The sequence below is a fragment of the Pithys albifrons genome, chromosome 16 (genome assembly GCF_047495875.1).
Source record: "Pithys albifrons albifrons isolate INPA30051 chromosome 16, PitAlb_v1, whole genome shotgun sequence".
Classification (NCBI taxonomy): Eukaryota; Metazoa; Chordata; class Aves; order Passeriformes; family Thamnophilidae; genus Pithys; species Pithys albifrons.
The window spans coordinates 13,027,000-13,044,651 of record NC_092473.1 but is presented as its reverse complement, the minus strand read 5'-3'; the positions used below and the strand labels follow the sequence as shown (position 1 = coordinate 13,044,651).

The 17,652-nt window shown below is 42.2% G+C and overlaps 1 protein-coding gene across 1 annotated transcript in view; it reads right to left on the bottom strand.

Moving 5' to 3' along the window:
- The window catches only part of SDK1 (sidekick cell adhesion molecule 1), a 391,178-nt gene that overhangs the window by 206,348 nt on the left and 167,178 nt on the right, over window positions 1-17,652 (bottom strand). Inside the window, exon 6 of the mRNA XM_071570864.1 lies at window positions 3,704-3,837. Within this exon, the coding sequence (XP_071426965.1) occupies window positions 3,704-3,837 (134 nt within the window). The remainder of the gene's footprint in view (window positions 1-3,703; window positions 3,838-17,652) is intronic.

Sequence of the window (17,652 nt, the reverse complement as noted above, 5' to 3'; positions counted from 1 at the left end):
TTTTGGTTTTTATTTCTGTTGCCAAACTCTTGACTTTCAGACTTCCCGATTTTCCCAGCCAAAATTTTGTGTTATTTACATGAAAGCTTTAACATATGCTTAAAAAAGAAAAAAAAAGGAAAAAAAGGGCAAGATATTTATTAGCATAATATACAGTTCAACTCATTTTAAGACACTTTAAATTTAGGACTAATTTATGACATCTCACACTAATTTCTGATGTGACATTATTCCCAACATGCTGCCTGTTGGGCATAATTTTTATTTCACCAAAGCCTGTTGCCTCAGACATGATTTAATACTCTTGAAATCAGTGGAAACATCCACTGGAAAGAAACAACTGTGCTCTTCGGGCATAGTTGGATGGACCTCAGGCCATGACCTGGACTTTCAAACTACAACATATGTTTTTTTGGGCAGTTTAACCAACCTGGAGACTTGGCTGTTAAGAAAAAATACTGCTCAGTATTTGCAGCTTCTCCCAGAGTGGCCTCATCTACTGAGTGTTAAAATCTCCAGTGCCTTTGCACAATGGGTGTGTGGACTGACCCACCAGCAATGCTGGAAACACCAACATGGCCTAAAGAGCTGATGGTTTGCACTAAACCAGGCACTCTGTTCCATTCATTTGCCATGTCTGAGCAACCTCAGAACATGAGAAAACCAAACCCAAGCACAGAAGCAACACTGAAAAGCCTGAAGGCTTCCTCTGAAGCTGTTTCCCAACTTTGCAGCACAACGTTTGTGATCGGGGTGAGTGATGGGTGGGTGTAAGACCTCCTGCTGCTGGGACTCTGAGTTTAAGTTTCACAGAATCCTCTGAGTTGGGAGAGGCCCACAAGGACCATCAAGTCAGCCCTTAAGTGAACAGCCCATACAGGGATCAAACCCAAACCTTGCCAGCAGCACTGACCAGCTGAGCTCATCTCAGCTTAGACTGATGACAAGAAACAAAATGTCTTTACCATTAATACTTGGAGCCCTACTAGAGAATTCATTGCATCTGATGCTTTTAGATTGTTTTTGAAACATGTTCAACATCATTTAATCTCTTTATTCCCCATGTATCAAATATAGGTATTAATTGAAGGATAGTTCAGTGCATTTTCCAGATGTTGCTCAAGCTCCATTTACCTTCAGCCACAACTCCACATTGACTTTAACCTGCAAAATAAGGCCCTGTAACTCATCTCCTGCTTAGCTCAGAGCCAGACCTCTCTCCTGCTGCCAATCTTGTATTTTGGAGCAGAACAGCATAGCTTACAGCTCTCTGAGCTGGTAGAATGATTCTGCAAATGTGCTTTTCTTCCAGGCTGGAGCAAATCTGACTCCAGTCTCCTTCAAGGAATAACGAGCTGTGCATCCCTAACGCTGCTCTCTGGGAATGGCTGCCCTGGGAATTATCCACGGGTTCTTCCTTCTGCCCTCAGTAACAGTGTGCAGGCTGAGTCATGAGCAAGGCTGAACTCAATAATTGATATATAATCTACTTGGACAGAGATTGGATATTCCATTTTACTTGTGCTTCATTTCCTTTTGGTTAAACTGGCTTTCAATTTTATACGTGTCCCAATGGAAAATTACAAGTGCCATCACTCCTAACATCTGATGAGATCCAGACAGGGACAATTCAATGTGGGATGCTCCTCACCTGGATGTCCCTTTAACAATCTGTTTCCAACCTCTTGCTGGAATTCTTCATTACTCTTCCAAAATGTATCATTTTCCTGCAGCCATGCTCTGCATTTTGCTTCAGGACTATATTTTTGCCTGATTATTTTCTGTTAGTAGACCAAAAAGGTTTATTCCCATCTATGTAATGTATCACACACGTTCCTTCCCCAGGTCAAAGTTCAGAATGACCACGTTAATCTCATTTTCTTTAGACTGTAATGCCTTACAGCCAATGCCTTCCTTCAACACACAGAGTGTTAATAATCTTGGATATCAAGGTGTCAATTTAAAAACCTCATTGGGTAATATTAATGTTAAAAGCAAGTCCATTTTTGGCTTTCCATCCTATCTCGTCCTTTGCTTTTTAAAATCCATTTTATCTTTCCCATTTTCCACATTCCAGACAGACTTTGCATTCATGGTATCAAGTCTGTAAGCAGTTTGGAGTGTTTTCTTTTCCATATGCCTGTATTATGCTTTGCATAGCACTTGTTATGCATGCATGATCACAGACTATTTCTAGCATTAATTAAGATATGAAATTATAGCAGGAAGTATGTTATTGGTCACATAATACAAACAATACAAATTTGCTTTAAAAATGAAATTACTAAAGTGTTAGCAAACCTCTTCATACTGTCAAAAATAATAATGTTTACAATCTACATGCCACAGTACAGCCAGAATTCACAAGTGGGTTTGGAATATTATTTCCACTTCAGAAAGATACACATAAAACCCCAGAGCAGTTCATTTAGTTTAGATAGTTATCCAAAAGAAAAGAGAGGTTTGTCTCTCCTGCCTGTCAAACCACCCAGCTGCTGCCCCCAGTTATCCAGCCCCACTAGAAGGGCTTCCACTGCCTGGGGAAGGACAGGTTGCCTTGAAATCCCATTAGGAATTTCAGCAGAAAAATCACATTTTCTTAGAAATTAAATGTTTCACAGGACCATAATGTTTTTAATGACCTTCTGAGAAACATAAGAATAGTTCCAAAACCAACTTGCCAGATTTCCTGCCCAGAAACCCAGACTGCTATTGTAAGGAAAGAAGCCAACAGGGATTGTCCCAAATCTAATGGTATCCAAGATCAAGAGATGTCTGGCATCTCATCATGCCAAGTGCTCCAGAGCCGAGTCCTGCCTCTTCTCAAAGCCCAAACCACGAGAGCAGCCTGTCAGTGAAGCTGCCACTGCCATCAGTGATGTAACCCCATCATGTCCTGCTGCCTCTGCAGCCAAAATGGGAAACCTGCCTGTCCCCACAGCAGAGGAACAAGCTCTCCATCTCCCTGCTACATTAAAAATACCTTGGTCAAATGGCTCAGAAAAGGAGTCAAACCATTCTACGTGCTCAGAAGATTAATTTTTCATCCAAACACATTTGCTAAATGTTTTACAATAGCTCACACATGTACACTTTGGTTGAATGTGCCCAGCAGTGTGTTTAGTGTGCAGTCATTTCTCTGACCCCGGTGCTCTGCTGCCTTCTCCTCCACTTTGCTGCAAAAGCCACTCAAGAAATACCTCTGTAATGGTGGTGTTAATACAATTTGTGTAATGTAAAATAATAAGTAATAACAACGTAATGCATGTTCCCTGGACTCTGTGATAACTCCAGATAAAAACAATGCCATAGTCTGGGAATAGATTCATAAATAAATTTGCACTCAGAAGAGTGACTTGTTTACTTATGCACAATGGAAAACAACAATTTATAAACCCCTGCATTAAAAAGAAATTATAATCACAACTTCACAATAAACAGTGAGGAATATCATCGTGTACCTGCCTGGCACAAAATAAACCTCCAGACAAAAGGCTCTGAGGGTGATTTGTCGAGGGCATATTCTCTCTTAGGTCCCTCTTACTGCACAAGGAGTTCAGTGTGCTCCACACCAAGCAGGAAAATTGACCTCCTTTAGAGGTCCAACCCTTTGTTAGCAAGACTCTTTTGATTAGAGCAGCCTTTGTGAATCCTGTCTGCAACCTCAGTGTGACAGCATATTATCCACCATTTGGGTACTCACTTGCTATGTTGAGATGAATAAAGGGACTTGTCTTGTTCTCCCCATTCTTTTCATTGACTGCCTGGACATAATAACCTCCTGCGTCGGCCACCGATGTCCCGAGGATCACCAGCTGGTTCTCCAGTGTGATGGCTCTGGTCAGGACACAGAAAGAGCACATGAATACCAGAAGGATGTTTTCCACCAGGCAAAACCCATACAACACTTCAGACTTGACAGACCGATGGATATTCACCGTTCATGCCAATAAAGATGCTGAGGAATCAAACCCTGCATCATTTCAAATACATTTACAGGAAATAAAGATCTTGGATGCCTCAAGGCCTTTTCTCTGTTTAGATCATGTAATGTGTTTATGGTGACACACAGAAAGCTACAACATATGAAACTAGGACAGTTTAAATGGCAGTAAGAAGTTACACAAAAAACAACAAATGACACCAGAGACCCAGAGCCTGCAGAGTGCCCTGCTGGGGGCTGGGGACAGTCCTGGCAACCATCAGGGTGCAGTTTTATTACAAACCTCCTCAACAATTGAAAGGCAGCCTGTTAAAGGGTGACACGCAGGGAATAACAAATAGTTCATTGAAAAAAAAAGTAAAAATGAAAGGCAGCAAAGGTAAATTTTCTGTATTTATGGCTCCTCTAATTATCACAACACCACAGACAGGAATATTGGGGAGTCAGAGCCTAATGGGTAATCAGAGATGATCTGTGTGTAGAAAGGGAGGGAGGAGTTTCCATTCAGCCTAAAGCAGGTAGGAAAGAACACCCTGTAGTTAACTGAGGGAGTCAGTAAAGGGCATTTTAGAACACAAGTCTATTCTTAGGGCTGCTACTAACAAATGTCTCTAAACTCCCTTACAGGCAGCATCACCCACCTCGTTACTTTGCATTTCACATGAATTAGATGCTCTTTTCTTGCCTATAAAAGATGAAGGACTAACCTAGAGACAACATGCAAAAACTTAAGGGCTTGACAGGACAGGAGATGGGAAGCTCAAAAACCAGATAAGATAAAAGAAAATGTAAAGATCCAGGGAGACCCTGTGGAATAAAGATCTGACAATATTGCAGCCTGTGAGAGGCAGAGCTTGGAAATCTGAGTGCAACGCTTGGAGGAAGAAACTCCCACCTTCACTTTTAATACTTGATGAGAAGCCACAGTGAGTTCAGCTGTGCCATTACTCATATCATTGAGTACGAGGTTGAAACAACATGTAAAATTATTATACTGGAAGAAACAAATTCACACATCAATAGACCTCAAAAAGAGTCAGTGCTAAATCAAAGTGTTTGTACACTAATCAGTCAATAATAAACATCCCCCTGTTTTGGCATGGGGTGGTTACCCTTAATGATGAACAACTATTTTTCTTTCAGACAGCATCCAGAGCAACAGAGGAAATCACACATTCCCAGTGCAGCAAACCAGCTTTTATACATAGGAGAGGCATGAAAAATTACAGTGAGAACACAGCCGTGTTCAAAGCCCTGTATTTTATTCATAACACTTTGATTTTCTGATGTGGATACAAAGAACCCTGAACTTCTGGAAAGCCATGATGGAATCACAGAACCACTTAGGTTGGAAAAGATCTTTAAGATCATGTCCAACCATTCCCCTGACACTGCCAAGCCCATGTCCCCAAGTGCCACATCTACAGAGCTTTTAAAGCCCTCCAGAGCTGGTGACCCCACCAGTTCCCTGGGCAGCTCTGCCAGGGCTGGACAACCCTTTCAGTGGAGAAGTTTTCTCCAATATCGAATCTGAATCTTCCCTGGCACAACTTAAGGCCATTCCCTCTCCTCCTGTCCCTGTTCCCTGGAGCAGAGCCCGACTCCCCCAGCTCCCCTTTCCTGGCAGGGATTGCAGAGCCAGCAGGTCCCCTCTGAGCCTCCTTTGCTCCAGGCTGAGTCACCCCAGACTTGTGCTCCAGACCCCAACACACAAAAAATAAAGCTCCATTTTCAGCTCTGAAATCAGTCATCACACATCACCTGAAGACCTTGTTTACAATATCTTTATTGACAGTTTTTATTATAAAAACTACTAAAAAACCCCACAGTATGTTGTCTTTCTTTTTTGATTAATTCAATGAGCTGGTACTAGTTTAATTGATTTAGAAAATTAATCAAAGAAACTATGATAGATTTACAGATTGGGGAGTTAAAATACAATTAATATGACACTTGATACAACAAATAAAGATAAAATTCCAATGCAGTGCTAATAATTGAATATTAAAAGACAATTACATTTACACTCATTTCTATTTGAGTTCTAAAGAAAGCAGCATTAGAAAGATTCTTTGGAAATACTGAAATATATTTCAGACTGCTTTGATGCCAAAAGTTTTAAGCATGATCCTTGAATACTGCTGAGATAGATGCTGTTACCATCTACATTAAATTGGCTGGAAATTTTGACACTTAAACCATTAGATTCATTGTATAATAATCCAAGATCAAAGGAAATTAAAATGTATTTATTAAGAAAATAGTTGAAAATGAAGTGGGCCTTTTTCATTAAAATTTACTTACATTTCACTCAGAAATGTTAGAACTTGCTTGCACTCCAATAAAAACTTGTGTATTATAAAGATTAATGATCACAAGTATCCTTGAACCAAAAAAATCAGTGCAGAAGGGCTAAACATTATAAATTACTCGTTCCAAATACTGCAAAAAGTTTGATACTAATTTGTATAGAAAAAAGAGTTAGAAGATAATGCAACTACTGAAGACAACTCTTCGGGTTCATCAATTACATAGTCAAAGTTAAATTAAAAACCCCAAAATGAGTTATTGATATCTTAATAGTTCTGTGAGCAATGGAATGTTTCCGTGCCATTACCCAGAGGCAGGGCTGGAGCCAGCCCGGAGTGTGGAGTCCAGGAGGTTTATTGAGATCACGCGTGAGCCTCGTGCAGCAGCAAAATCAATTAGTCACATTTTAAGGACTCATTAATTCCAATGTTTCTAAACCATCTCAAACTCCCTGCCCCGGCCCCTCCCAGCTCTGCAGCACTTTCTGCACAACAGCTGCACAGAGCACCCGAAAATTGGCTCAACGTGTCCTCCTGGGCTTATTGTTTGTTTTCATTGTCTGCCGTAACTCCGAAATTCTGACAGCTCCGTTCTAATGTTCCAAGGAAAATCTGATTCCTGGCTGCTCACTTCCCCAGCATATTTGAGGAGGATGACTGCAGCAGGGAGAGTGGGCCTGTCAGTAATTTATACCCAGCACGGAATTCATGAAAAATATAAATATTGCTTTTTTTAAAGCAGTATCGAACTTAACTCCATCTAACGCTTTCAAGGCAGGAGCAAGCAGCAAAACAAACTAAGCAGAGTGAGCCTGGGGGATTCCTTAAGTGTAGGAAAGGAGCACTTTAGAGCACACTTTTTAAGAGAAGAATTGTTAAGATTTCTCTGGAGCTCAGCAGGAGCCTGTGGGGAACAGCAGCTGATCCACCAAGAGCAGCGGGCACAGCTCAAGGGGAGGGGCAGGGACAGGGTGAGCAGTGTCACCATGGCCATGTCACCTTCACCACGAAAGGAGCTGGACACTAAACCAGACTGACCTCAGAGTGAAGGGGATTGGGGCCCCTGAAACCACAGGCTGTGCTGAGGAGATGCTGCCTAAGCAAAGCTGGGGCTGATGGGTGGGAAAGGCAGCAGAGATGGAGACAAGGCATTACAGCACCCGTTCCTCTCAGTATCTGAACATGGAAACAGAACTTCCTGAGGCTTCCATCACTTCCATTCATTGCAGTCAGGACTGGAGCACAAGTCCTGTGGGGAGAGGCTGAGGGAGTGGGGGTGTTTAGCCTGGAGAAGAGGAGGCTCAGAGGTGACCTCAGCACTGTCTGGAACTGCCTGAAGGGAAGTTCTGGCCAGGTGGGGGCTTGATCTCTTCTCCCAGGCACTCAGCAATAGGACAAGGGGGCACGACGGGCTCAAGCTCTGCCAGGGGAAATTGAAGTTGGAGATCAGAAAAAAATACTTTGCAGAGAGACTGCTCAGGCATTGGAATGGGCTGCCCAGAGAGGGGGTGGATTCCCCATCCCTGGAGGTTTTTCAACTGAGCTTGGCCGTGGCACTGAGTGCCATGATCTGGTAAAGGGACTGGAGTTGGACCAAGGGTTGGACTTGATGACCTCAGAGGTCTTTTTTAACCCACTCCATTCTATGATTCTACTGGATACCTGATCCAGTGGAAGGAGCCCACAGCACAAGGGGTGGAACTGGAACACCTCTAAGGTCCCCTCCAAACCAAACCATTCTCTGATTCCATACACTCAGGGATTTTTAATTGCTTCTTTCCAAGTTGTCCAAATATGATAAAACTCAGGTGCAAATAATCTTTAAGTTTGATCTGAACCTGATGGGATTTTTTTTGTTAAAAATCAATTGAATGTGGATCAGGTCTCTGAAAATCAAGAGAATTTTCCAAAGGGAATATCATTATTATGATCTTTAAAACAAAGGCTTTGGAGTTAATTTTTTTCCCCCCACAGTGAAAACTGCAGCATTTATTAAATGCTGCAAATAAACCCTTCAGTATCTTAAAATAGGTGGATTTCCGTTGATGATGTTTTTAATGTGAAAATACCAAAATCTACTCTACAAGTGGATAATTCCCAGAAGTTAAATATTTGTTATGTTATTAGTCTACCAGATTACATGAAAAACAGATAATACTGGGTTATAAAAACAGAAAATGAAAATCAGAGTAACCTGATTAGGCTTCCTCACAGAAGGCTGCCATCTGTTCCTGAGCCCGAGTGCAATATTTTAGTACAAAGACCTACAGAAAGCCTCTTTTCCAATATTACCTCCAGCTAATACGATTATCAATCCCTCCACACAAGGTATTTTTTACTGCAGAGCCTCAGTTCCCCTTCCACAAACTTGTGTCCACACTACACACCAAGTCCTGATCTCTCCCCGTGACTCGGACAACACTCAGTAACTGTGATGTTAACAGAAAAGGGAGAGATTATGGAGCAATACCAAAATAGCTCCTGAGGGACTCCCCACTGGATTTCCCCTTTGGAGTTTCACAGAATTTTCTTCAGGTTCCAGGTGTATTGTTACTGCAAATCAACCACCTAGTAATAAAAACTTTATACTTAACCAGGCACTGAATATTAAGTACAACTACACAAACTAATGCAGTGAGTTTACAAGCAGGGTAGTTCACACTTCTCTGCCTCTTTTAGCTTCTCCAGCTGCATTTGTAGCCATGGAAGCATCCCAAGGTTCCACGGGAATAACCAGGACAGTCCTAATGGCCAGGCAGAATGAACACTATCCTGAAATGAAGGACAACCAGCTACTGGCAGGTTTAGCAGATCCATTTCCAGGAGGAAACAAGAGAAGGAGCAGCATTTCCACGCTTTATGCTTGGCCTCCCTGTTCTCCAGCACTACTTTTGGGCTTGCAAGGCCTTGGCTCAGGAGAGCTGTAGACATTATTCCCTATGCTTGTTCATGAACATATTACACAAAATGTGTTCTGTGTAAAGCTGGAGTGGAAGTGGATGGAAAACAGCACTTGACAAATGATCAGTGATCCTCTACCTGACTGGAAAGCAGAGTCAGGTGCAAACCCACGGGGGCTGGCTTTGGCCTGGCACAGCTTACTATTTTTGGTGGTGTTTGTTGACTGAATATAGATTTCACTTCCTAAATCTGCTAATAAAGTCCCAAAGACTCTGGAAGACAGAATCAGAATTCCAAATGCAGGAGACCTGCTCAACCCTCTCCACAAGACTCTTTGCAGTTCAGTGAACAAGCTGAAAACGTTGTATTTGAGAAGGAATAAGTGACTGCCCAACAAGCAAAGCACCTCACAAGGGGAAGAGCAAACAGCACTATCATTGGAAAATCTGAGAAATAACCCATTTTCTCACCCAGTGTGGCCTCCACTCAGTTTTGGTTATCAGATTTAAAAGTGTGGGTTAGTCCAGAAGAATCAAAAAACATGACAACTGTATCACAACCATCCACTCCCCTCCTCTCCCAACTGTCCAAGCCAAAGAGTCATCTAGAAAATGGGACATGCAGCAGAACACTCAAACCAAAAAATTCCCCACAAGTGTCTTCATATATGTACAGGACTGTTACAGAGAAGTATCTCAGATTTAAGTAGAATCACCAAATATTGAGTCTTGTTATAAAAATTTTAGCAGTTTGCCCTCAGAAAGCTGATTTTAAGTCTTTGGAGACAGAGGCTCCCAGAAAAGATACTCAGATAAATTATCCCAAATGTGTATTTTTAAATCATGCCCATATCAAGCAATTACTTGTCTAGAGATTGAGAAATCCACAGAACAACCCCCAAGATAATCACTATATAATTGATCATGAGAGAGCTGTTTGCAGGGAGAGACAATGCTGCCAATCCAGAGCTGAGAAATCACAGCCATAAACTAAGGAATAACATTCCTAAGTGCACTACTTACCTTAAAACCTTCTTTTTCTCTCCCCAGGTTTTCAACAGGTTGAATTTTTACTTAATGAAGCTTAATTATTATCACAAAGGTTTGCTCCTTTGTTTTTTTGGGTTTTTTTTTGTTATTCTTACATTTTAAGCAACAAGAGTGAGTGCAGCTGACGTAAGAACTTGTGTGTCCTTAAATCCCCTCTGCTGGGTGTTATCTTGCTGAACCACACCAAGGTGTGCCTGGATGTGCAATGGCAGCGACAGCACTTCTCAAATGAGGAATAAAATCCAGACTTCCAACACAAAATACACATCTCAGGCAGTAACAGAAACTAAAGACTCAGGATAAAGTAAGTCCATTTTCTCCAGTCTCATCTCCTTATAAAACTCTTAGACCATTCAAGATATTTGTAAGCAGAGCATCTATTTTTCTTTCCTCTCCAGTTTGTGGTGTAATCAACACACTGAGCTCCACTTGTGCTGTCCCCAGCTATTGCTATGGCCATTGCTGGCAGCCACAGGGAAGAACAACAGTGGAAATTTTTTAATATAAATGGGTTATTTAAACAAAACATTGCAGTTAAAAAGTACCATAGGTTGTTGATCTACACAGCTGGCTGACTGCACTGACAGCAAGCACAAAGACTATTTGTAATCATTTGGGATTTTATAGTTCAATTTTCAGAGACAGACATGAATATTGCCTCACTTTATGATAGTTCTCCTGAATTGATTATTCAAGGTGCTGTGGGTTTTTTTAAACACTGATTTGTTCCCCTTTCCTTCACTGTGAAAGGAAAACTCGTGTTATTAAATTATATCTTCATTTCTGATAAAACATGTCAGCATAATGGTATGTGGTACAGTGCTTTGCAGTCAAGGACTGAAGAGTTTCCTGGTGAATATTGTATATTCATCCCGCTCCTTCCCTGGGATACATTTGTTTTTATTCTGCAGTACATAAGCCAGGGCTGAGCTGCACTAACTATAAAACAAATTAGCAGCAGCTCAGCCCTGTCACAGGGCGATGCCCTGAAGGGATAATTGATCATACAACAATGACAAAGGAAACTTCAGCCTCTTAACAGCGTCTTTAACAGATATATTTAGACATGCCACGACTGTGCCTACTTAAATGCTCCCAGTCTCTGCTTCCCTGCGTTCCTGGATCCGACCCAGCGCCGTCTCTGCCATTTTATTCTGATTTCACACTTACCTCATTCGAAAGCATCTCCATCCTCACAGAGGTGTGGCTGAGAACAAGCTTTGGCACAGCCAGGTATGAACACACCTCGACTCAGGCACTCAAAACCCTCTATCACAGCAACTGAAATACCCACACAGTTTGGGAATTGAATTGCAAATCCCAAACAGGCCAACCCAAATCTCTTTCTAACATATTTGCTCGGTTTCCTCAGCTGAAACAAGTCCTTCAGCAGCTAAACATGTGCACCTGAGAAGAGTTCAACTAGTCCAGGGAGCCCAGGGAGCAGCGACAGCAACGCTCTGGCTGGAACCATCAATCCATGGCAGGTGAGGATGGAACAGCCACACACAGGTGGAAGAGCTCAAGGGACCATCACCTGCAACAGCTGCTCATTATCACAGGAGCCAAAGGCTTGGGGTATTTTCTAATGCCAGAAAAATCTCCCTCCACGTTACAAACAGCACAATATACCCTGAGATCAGCTCAGTTGGTTAAAACTTGGTTGTAATAATGCCAAGGTCATGGGTTCAATCCCCTGTATGGACCATTGACTTAAGAGTTGGACTCGCTGATCCTTGTGGGTCCCTTCCAACTCAGAGTAGTCTGGGAGTCTGTGATTGTATCCAAATGTAGCTCAGGAGCTCTACAAGCAAGAAGAACAGCACCAAACCATCCACTGAGCTCCTTCAGGTGATAATAAAGGGGAGAGTTTCAAGGGATAGGAAATCTGTACAGCCAGAACTTATTCTATACTTGTAGTAGGGAATCTTACACCTCAGAACTGCCAGCCTAGTTTTTAGATCTATTACTTCTCCTTTTAATAGTACCCAATCTTTAAACAAAGAGCATGGATATGGTAAGAAATGGCCAGTGACCCCTGCATCAACCTCTGCTGCTGCCAAAGAGCAGCAGCACTGGGCAGCAATGGAGCAATTTATTTAGCCCAGTTTTACTATGAAAGATAATTAAAGATTTAGTGGTGTGGATCGATACAACAGTAAACACTATCTCTGTCCAGCACTGCAGTTTGCCCAGACCAGCATTTGTGTTCCTGCTGCAGATTCATCATGCAGGGTTATTACACAGTGTCTTGGCTTTGCTGTCCACATCCAGCTCACACCCCTTTCTGACACAGACTGTTGCTGTGCAGCACACTCTGGGCACAGGCCCAGGGGCTGGGCACCTCCAGGCTGTGCCAGGGCTGTATAGCCCTGGCTAAGTTATTCAGCCTTTCACTCTGTATCTTTTGCCAAGAGAGAAAAAAGGATAATACATGTATATATTAACTTTTATGCAGAAAAACTTATCTGGAGGCTTAAATGGTTAACACCCCTGGCACTCAAAAGATGTAGGGGATTATGTTAGTGCTGAATCTTAATACTCTTTACTTCCCTTTCCATTTCACTTGGATGATCAGGCATTTTGTTACAACTTCAGGCAAAGCAACTGCTTTTCAACTGTTTAACATCACCTGAGCTGAACACAGTGGGCATTGCTTTCCAAACACCCACTTCCAGTACCCCATGGAATGGCACTGCTTCCTTCAGCGGAATCCCCTCCACTGAGGACAGATGCACTCAGCAACAAACACACCTACCTCAGGCTCCATAAAATCCTGGCTATTATTGACAATGATTCAGCAAACAAAAGTTCAAGTCAATTATCTCAGATTTTTTTTTCTCAATGCCCTTCATGCAAACATTTCAAAGCTCTTCAGGTTAGTGACAGTAAAATATAAAAGCCACCAGTTAAAAAACCCAAATAGGCAGAACTTAAGCAGAAATTTAAAAGGAAGCAAATAACTCCTTATTTCTATTACAAACAGGCCATGCAGTGACACAAAGGCAAAGCCAGGTTGGGTGCATTCAGCCATAAGTTGAACAAACATGAAGCCAAGCACTGGAAACTTTGGAATGAAAAAAAAAACCCTGTGTAACATCCCAGTAGCATTTTCTGTTATGGTTTCTGCCCAAACATGACTTCCTGTCAATAGTGTGTGAAACACAGCACAGCAAACTACTGGAAAATACTGTTCTATCAACAGCACTTCATCTATTAAGCTACTTGTATGTTACTCATCAAAAAGAATACAAGGGGAAATTTTTCAGAAACAAAAGGAGGAATATCTCTCTCCAGTTAATGGGCCAAATGTACAGAAAGCTGTGATGTGCAAAGCTATGGAATTCTAAAAGGTGGAAAGCAAAGTTACAGAAAGTTTTATGTGAGAGAGTGAGAAGATAAATGTGATTATATCTGGACCTGACCATTGGATGATGCCAGGCAAAGTAATACTACCTATAGTAAAAGCTATGAAACCTCAGTGTGAACATTGGCATCTTTTAACATAAAGTGTCCTGAAGACAGGCTTTGGGATCCATTTGGGCTGTACCTCAATCCCTGTTGCATCCCTGGTCTCCATATCTCAGCAAGAACATTTCAGTGGCCAACTCAAGTGTGAATAACACAGGATTAAGTAGCAGCAGACCACGCAGATTTCTTTTCTTTCAACTTGGATGGTGCTGCCAAACCTGAGAATATTGGTACCCTAACAACTCCACTTATTTTTAAATTACTTGAAATCAATCCTCGGATGTGTTTGCATGAATTACTGCTTATTTGACTTCTGAGTCTAAAGACACAAATTTCCTTGCAGTAGAGCAATGACACATATTCAGGACTCCAGGTTGTAAAGCTTAAGGAAGTCAGAAGGCCAAAGCTTATGCACTAAATCTGGCCATTCCTCTGGTAGAATGACAGCAACTTCTACTTTAGAAATAGTCCCAGAGGTAAAATAGAAGACAAGGAACTTGGACTCCCTCCCTTGCCAGCCCTGAAGCTCCAAGCAGCACACACTGATGCAGAGCCACAGAGAGTGGCATCCCAGGGACTGCCCTGTTTGCATCTGCTGCCTGATCCATAAACACTGTGCCCACCCAGCAAGCCAAGGAAACTGAAGTGGCAGTAGCTGTGGTTTTGTTTCTTGGATTTTATGGCCACAATATGCTTAGCAGAGCATTTTTATTCTCAGTGCAGAAGCACCGAGCTGGGTGAAGTGCAGAAGAACCCACAGAGCCTGGCAGGGCAATGCCAGCCCAGCCTGTGCTCCTGGGCTGGGGAACAGAATGCTCAGCATCTTGCTGAGTCAAATACTTCTCCATAATAGTTAGACCAGAACAGAAAACCTCAGAGGCCCACAAAGTCTTTGCTGAAATCTGTCTCCATGTATTTATCTGCTCACTTACAGACAGTTCTGCTGCAGAGGTTTTAGGGATTTGCTCCTGCAACGCAGCAAAACTCTGCTCCCTGCCATTCCACTCAGCTGGAGGAGAGGAGCTGTTACTGAGTTAATGGGCAGGAGGCACAGCAGTTCCATCACCTTCAGTTACTGACTCTTTTTAGCCACTTGGCCCTGTAATGAGGATCTCTGCTGGCTCACATTTGTGCTACGGCAGCATCAGCCAGCCCCTAATCCTGCAACACAGAAAAAATGGAAAGATAGATGCAGGAAAACATTAAAATGCCCTTATCACTTGGCTGCAGGGGTATAAACTTAAAATAGGAGATTGTTTTTCCTGTTGAAATCAACCAAATAAATACATTTACTTAATTTTCTTCTTAAATAATCCTTACGAGCATTGAAGGGACGCTTTGATTATTACTGTAAAGATAAACACTGGAACATTCCGTTCTATCTTACCCAGGTTAGATAGAAACAAATGCAATTCCTTCCTGTACATGTTTTTCCCAGGTGCATTAACACGCTCTTTACATTCAAGAACCAACTTTTATTACAAGCTGAGTGTGTAGGGAACAGGGAGATAGGGAAAGAAAACAGAACGAACAGAATGCTAATGAGAAAGAAAAATCCAGCCCCGACAGCCAGTTCCTTTAATTAGACAGACGTCTGGGTTTTTAACTTCCAAGTTTTTAATCCTGAACTCATAAGATGGAAAAGAGAAACAATGTTCAAATAAACACTGCAGGCTACTTTGCTGAGGGAAATGGGAAAATTAACCTCTTATCTCCTAAGATGAAAATATGGTAGGAAAAAAAAGGACAAAATAGTGTTTTATGAGAGCCAGAGCAATGAGGGCAATAATAGCACTGCACAGACTTCAGAATGAGATCTTGAAAATAGAACTAACAAACTGGAGCTATGGAACAAGAGAGTCATGCTGGACAGGGAGGTAAACATCCTGTTTGCTTCCCTACATTCTTTATCCAGTAGCTAAGAGATAAAACACCTATTTGGTAATATTGCAGCCCCTCCTGAATCAGGCAAAACAACCAGAGAAATGACCACATGCAACAAATCCTGTTAACCTATTAATAATGAAGGAACAGAGACAGCTTCTTGCAGGTTTGTACTGCTTAAGATAAAGTCTCATTTCTTGCAAGAATCTTTATGCAAAGCACAGAAATAAATTCACACAGTAGCCTTGTTTTGAGGTAGCAAAAGCACATTGTTCAAGTGGTTAAAATGCAGCCCAGAAGAGAAGGTGAGCAGATACCCAGGGACTGTAACTTTCCTTAAAGCTAAAATTCAGATTTACCTTCCACACACACACAGGCTCACAGTTACTCAGTCCATACAAGCCCACACCTCAGCCCAACATGCTCTGCAAAGGCAGGGAGACTGCTGGGAGTCATGGCACAGCTCGTGTCTAATTGAGTGCCTGTGTATGAGAATGAGCAGGAGAGAGGGCACACAGCCCCCTAAAACACACAGACAATCTCAGGAGATGTGTCAGAGCTGCCTCTTGATTGATCCCTCTGTCAACTGAAGCACAAGCTCCTCCTTCAGCTCATTCAACAGCCTGAGTTTTTGAAGTAGATACTTTAAATTCTGTTCCCTGGTGCCTCAAATGAGCCAGCAGTGTCTACATGAAGGTGGGGTTTGTTGGCATTGCAGGATCAAGCTTTAAGACCTAATCATGCAGCTCTAGAGGTAACTTCAGCCTGCTCAGTTTGGATGGCTTCACCCAAAAGGTCCTGAATGTAAAGTGTATTTTTCCTGCCTCTTTCTTTACTCTTCTCTGCAGAGTGACAGCTGAACAGAGTCCTGGAGAAGAGAGAGTGAGTTCCCTCACAAGAGCAGAGGCAGCACCACTAACACAATCTTGCTGTTTTCTCTCCTAAAGCAGCAGAGGGACTGTCTCAATTTATAGAAATTCCTCACTCCAAGAGCACTGAAGACAGAAGGGAAAAACTCTCCACCAAAATCCAACATTTTAGTAATAGAACTTTTTTTCTACATTCCTATTGTGGCTCAGAAGTGCCATCTCTGCTGCCTCAGGGATGTATCAAAGTAATGTTTGCTGGTAATCTCTGTGCCAAGAACAACATCAATACAAAGCATTTTCCCAAGAAATACAGTTCTCTTTTCCTCACAGAAAGCAGTTGGACGTTTCTAGAGCTGACCTCACAGCCCCACCACCCTCCTCTGCTACTTCCAGCCATTAAACTGTCTGGAAAAGCTTCCATTCTGCCTTCAATCCTCTCTCCAAGCAGCTCTCCCGTTCTCCTGCAGCCAGTCCAAGCCCTCTGAGCTCTTGGATCCTCCACACCACTCTGAACTGTGGCTGAGCAAGTGGCAGCAGAGGAGATAAGGAAGAGTCTGATGGACTCAACTCAGCTCAGCTGAGCCCTTTCCAGCACCACTTTGGAGCTCTAACCCAGCAACTGTTTCCCATAAAGATTTTGGGAACTTCTAACACTGAACTCTCTCTGTTCAGTGGGATGGATTTTGTCTCAGAGATTCCAAAATCTGTCTCACAGTTTCTGGATGATCCTTGTGGGTTCCTTCTGACTCAGCATATTCTGTGATTCTATGAAAAGGTTCTACAGGAGGAAACCAGAAGCAGGTGTGGACAAACAGGACAAACAAAACCTGTACACCCTTCAGTCTCTCAGGGGGAACCTTTGTGAAGATTTCCCCACCATGCCAGATCCCTTTTGTTCCTTTGTAGCTGTACAACTTTGCCCAGCATTGCAATGAATCCTGTGGAAAATTATCTTTGCATGGCAAATTCCAGTGCTCCCACCATCTCAGAGCAGGAGGATCCAGAACCAAATCCCATGACTTTTTATCAGGTCCACTTAAACTTCTGACTTCAAGGTATATAATCTATATATATACTGAATATAGCTCTCTATATATTCTGTATCTATAGAATGGATAAACAGACATACCTATGGAATGAATCTATAGATATGCTACAGGCTATACTTATAGAATATATCTACAGATACTCTATAGGACATATCTATAGATATTCTATCTATCTAT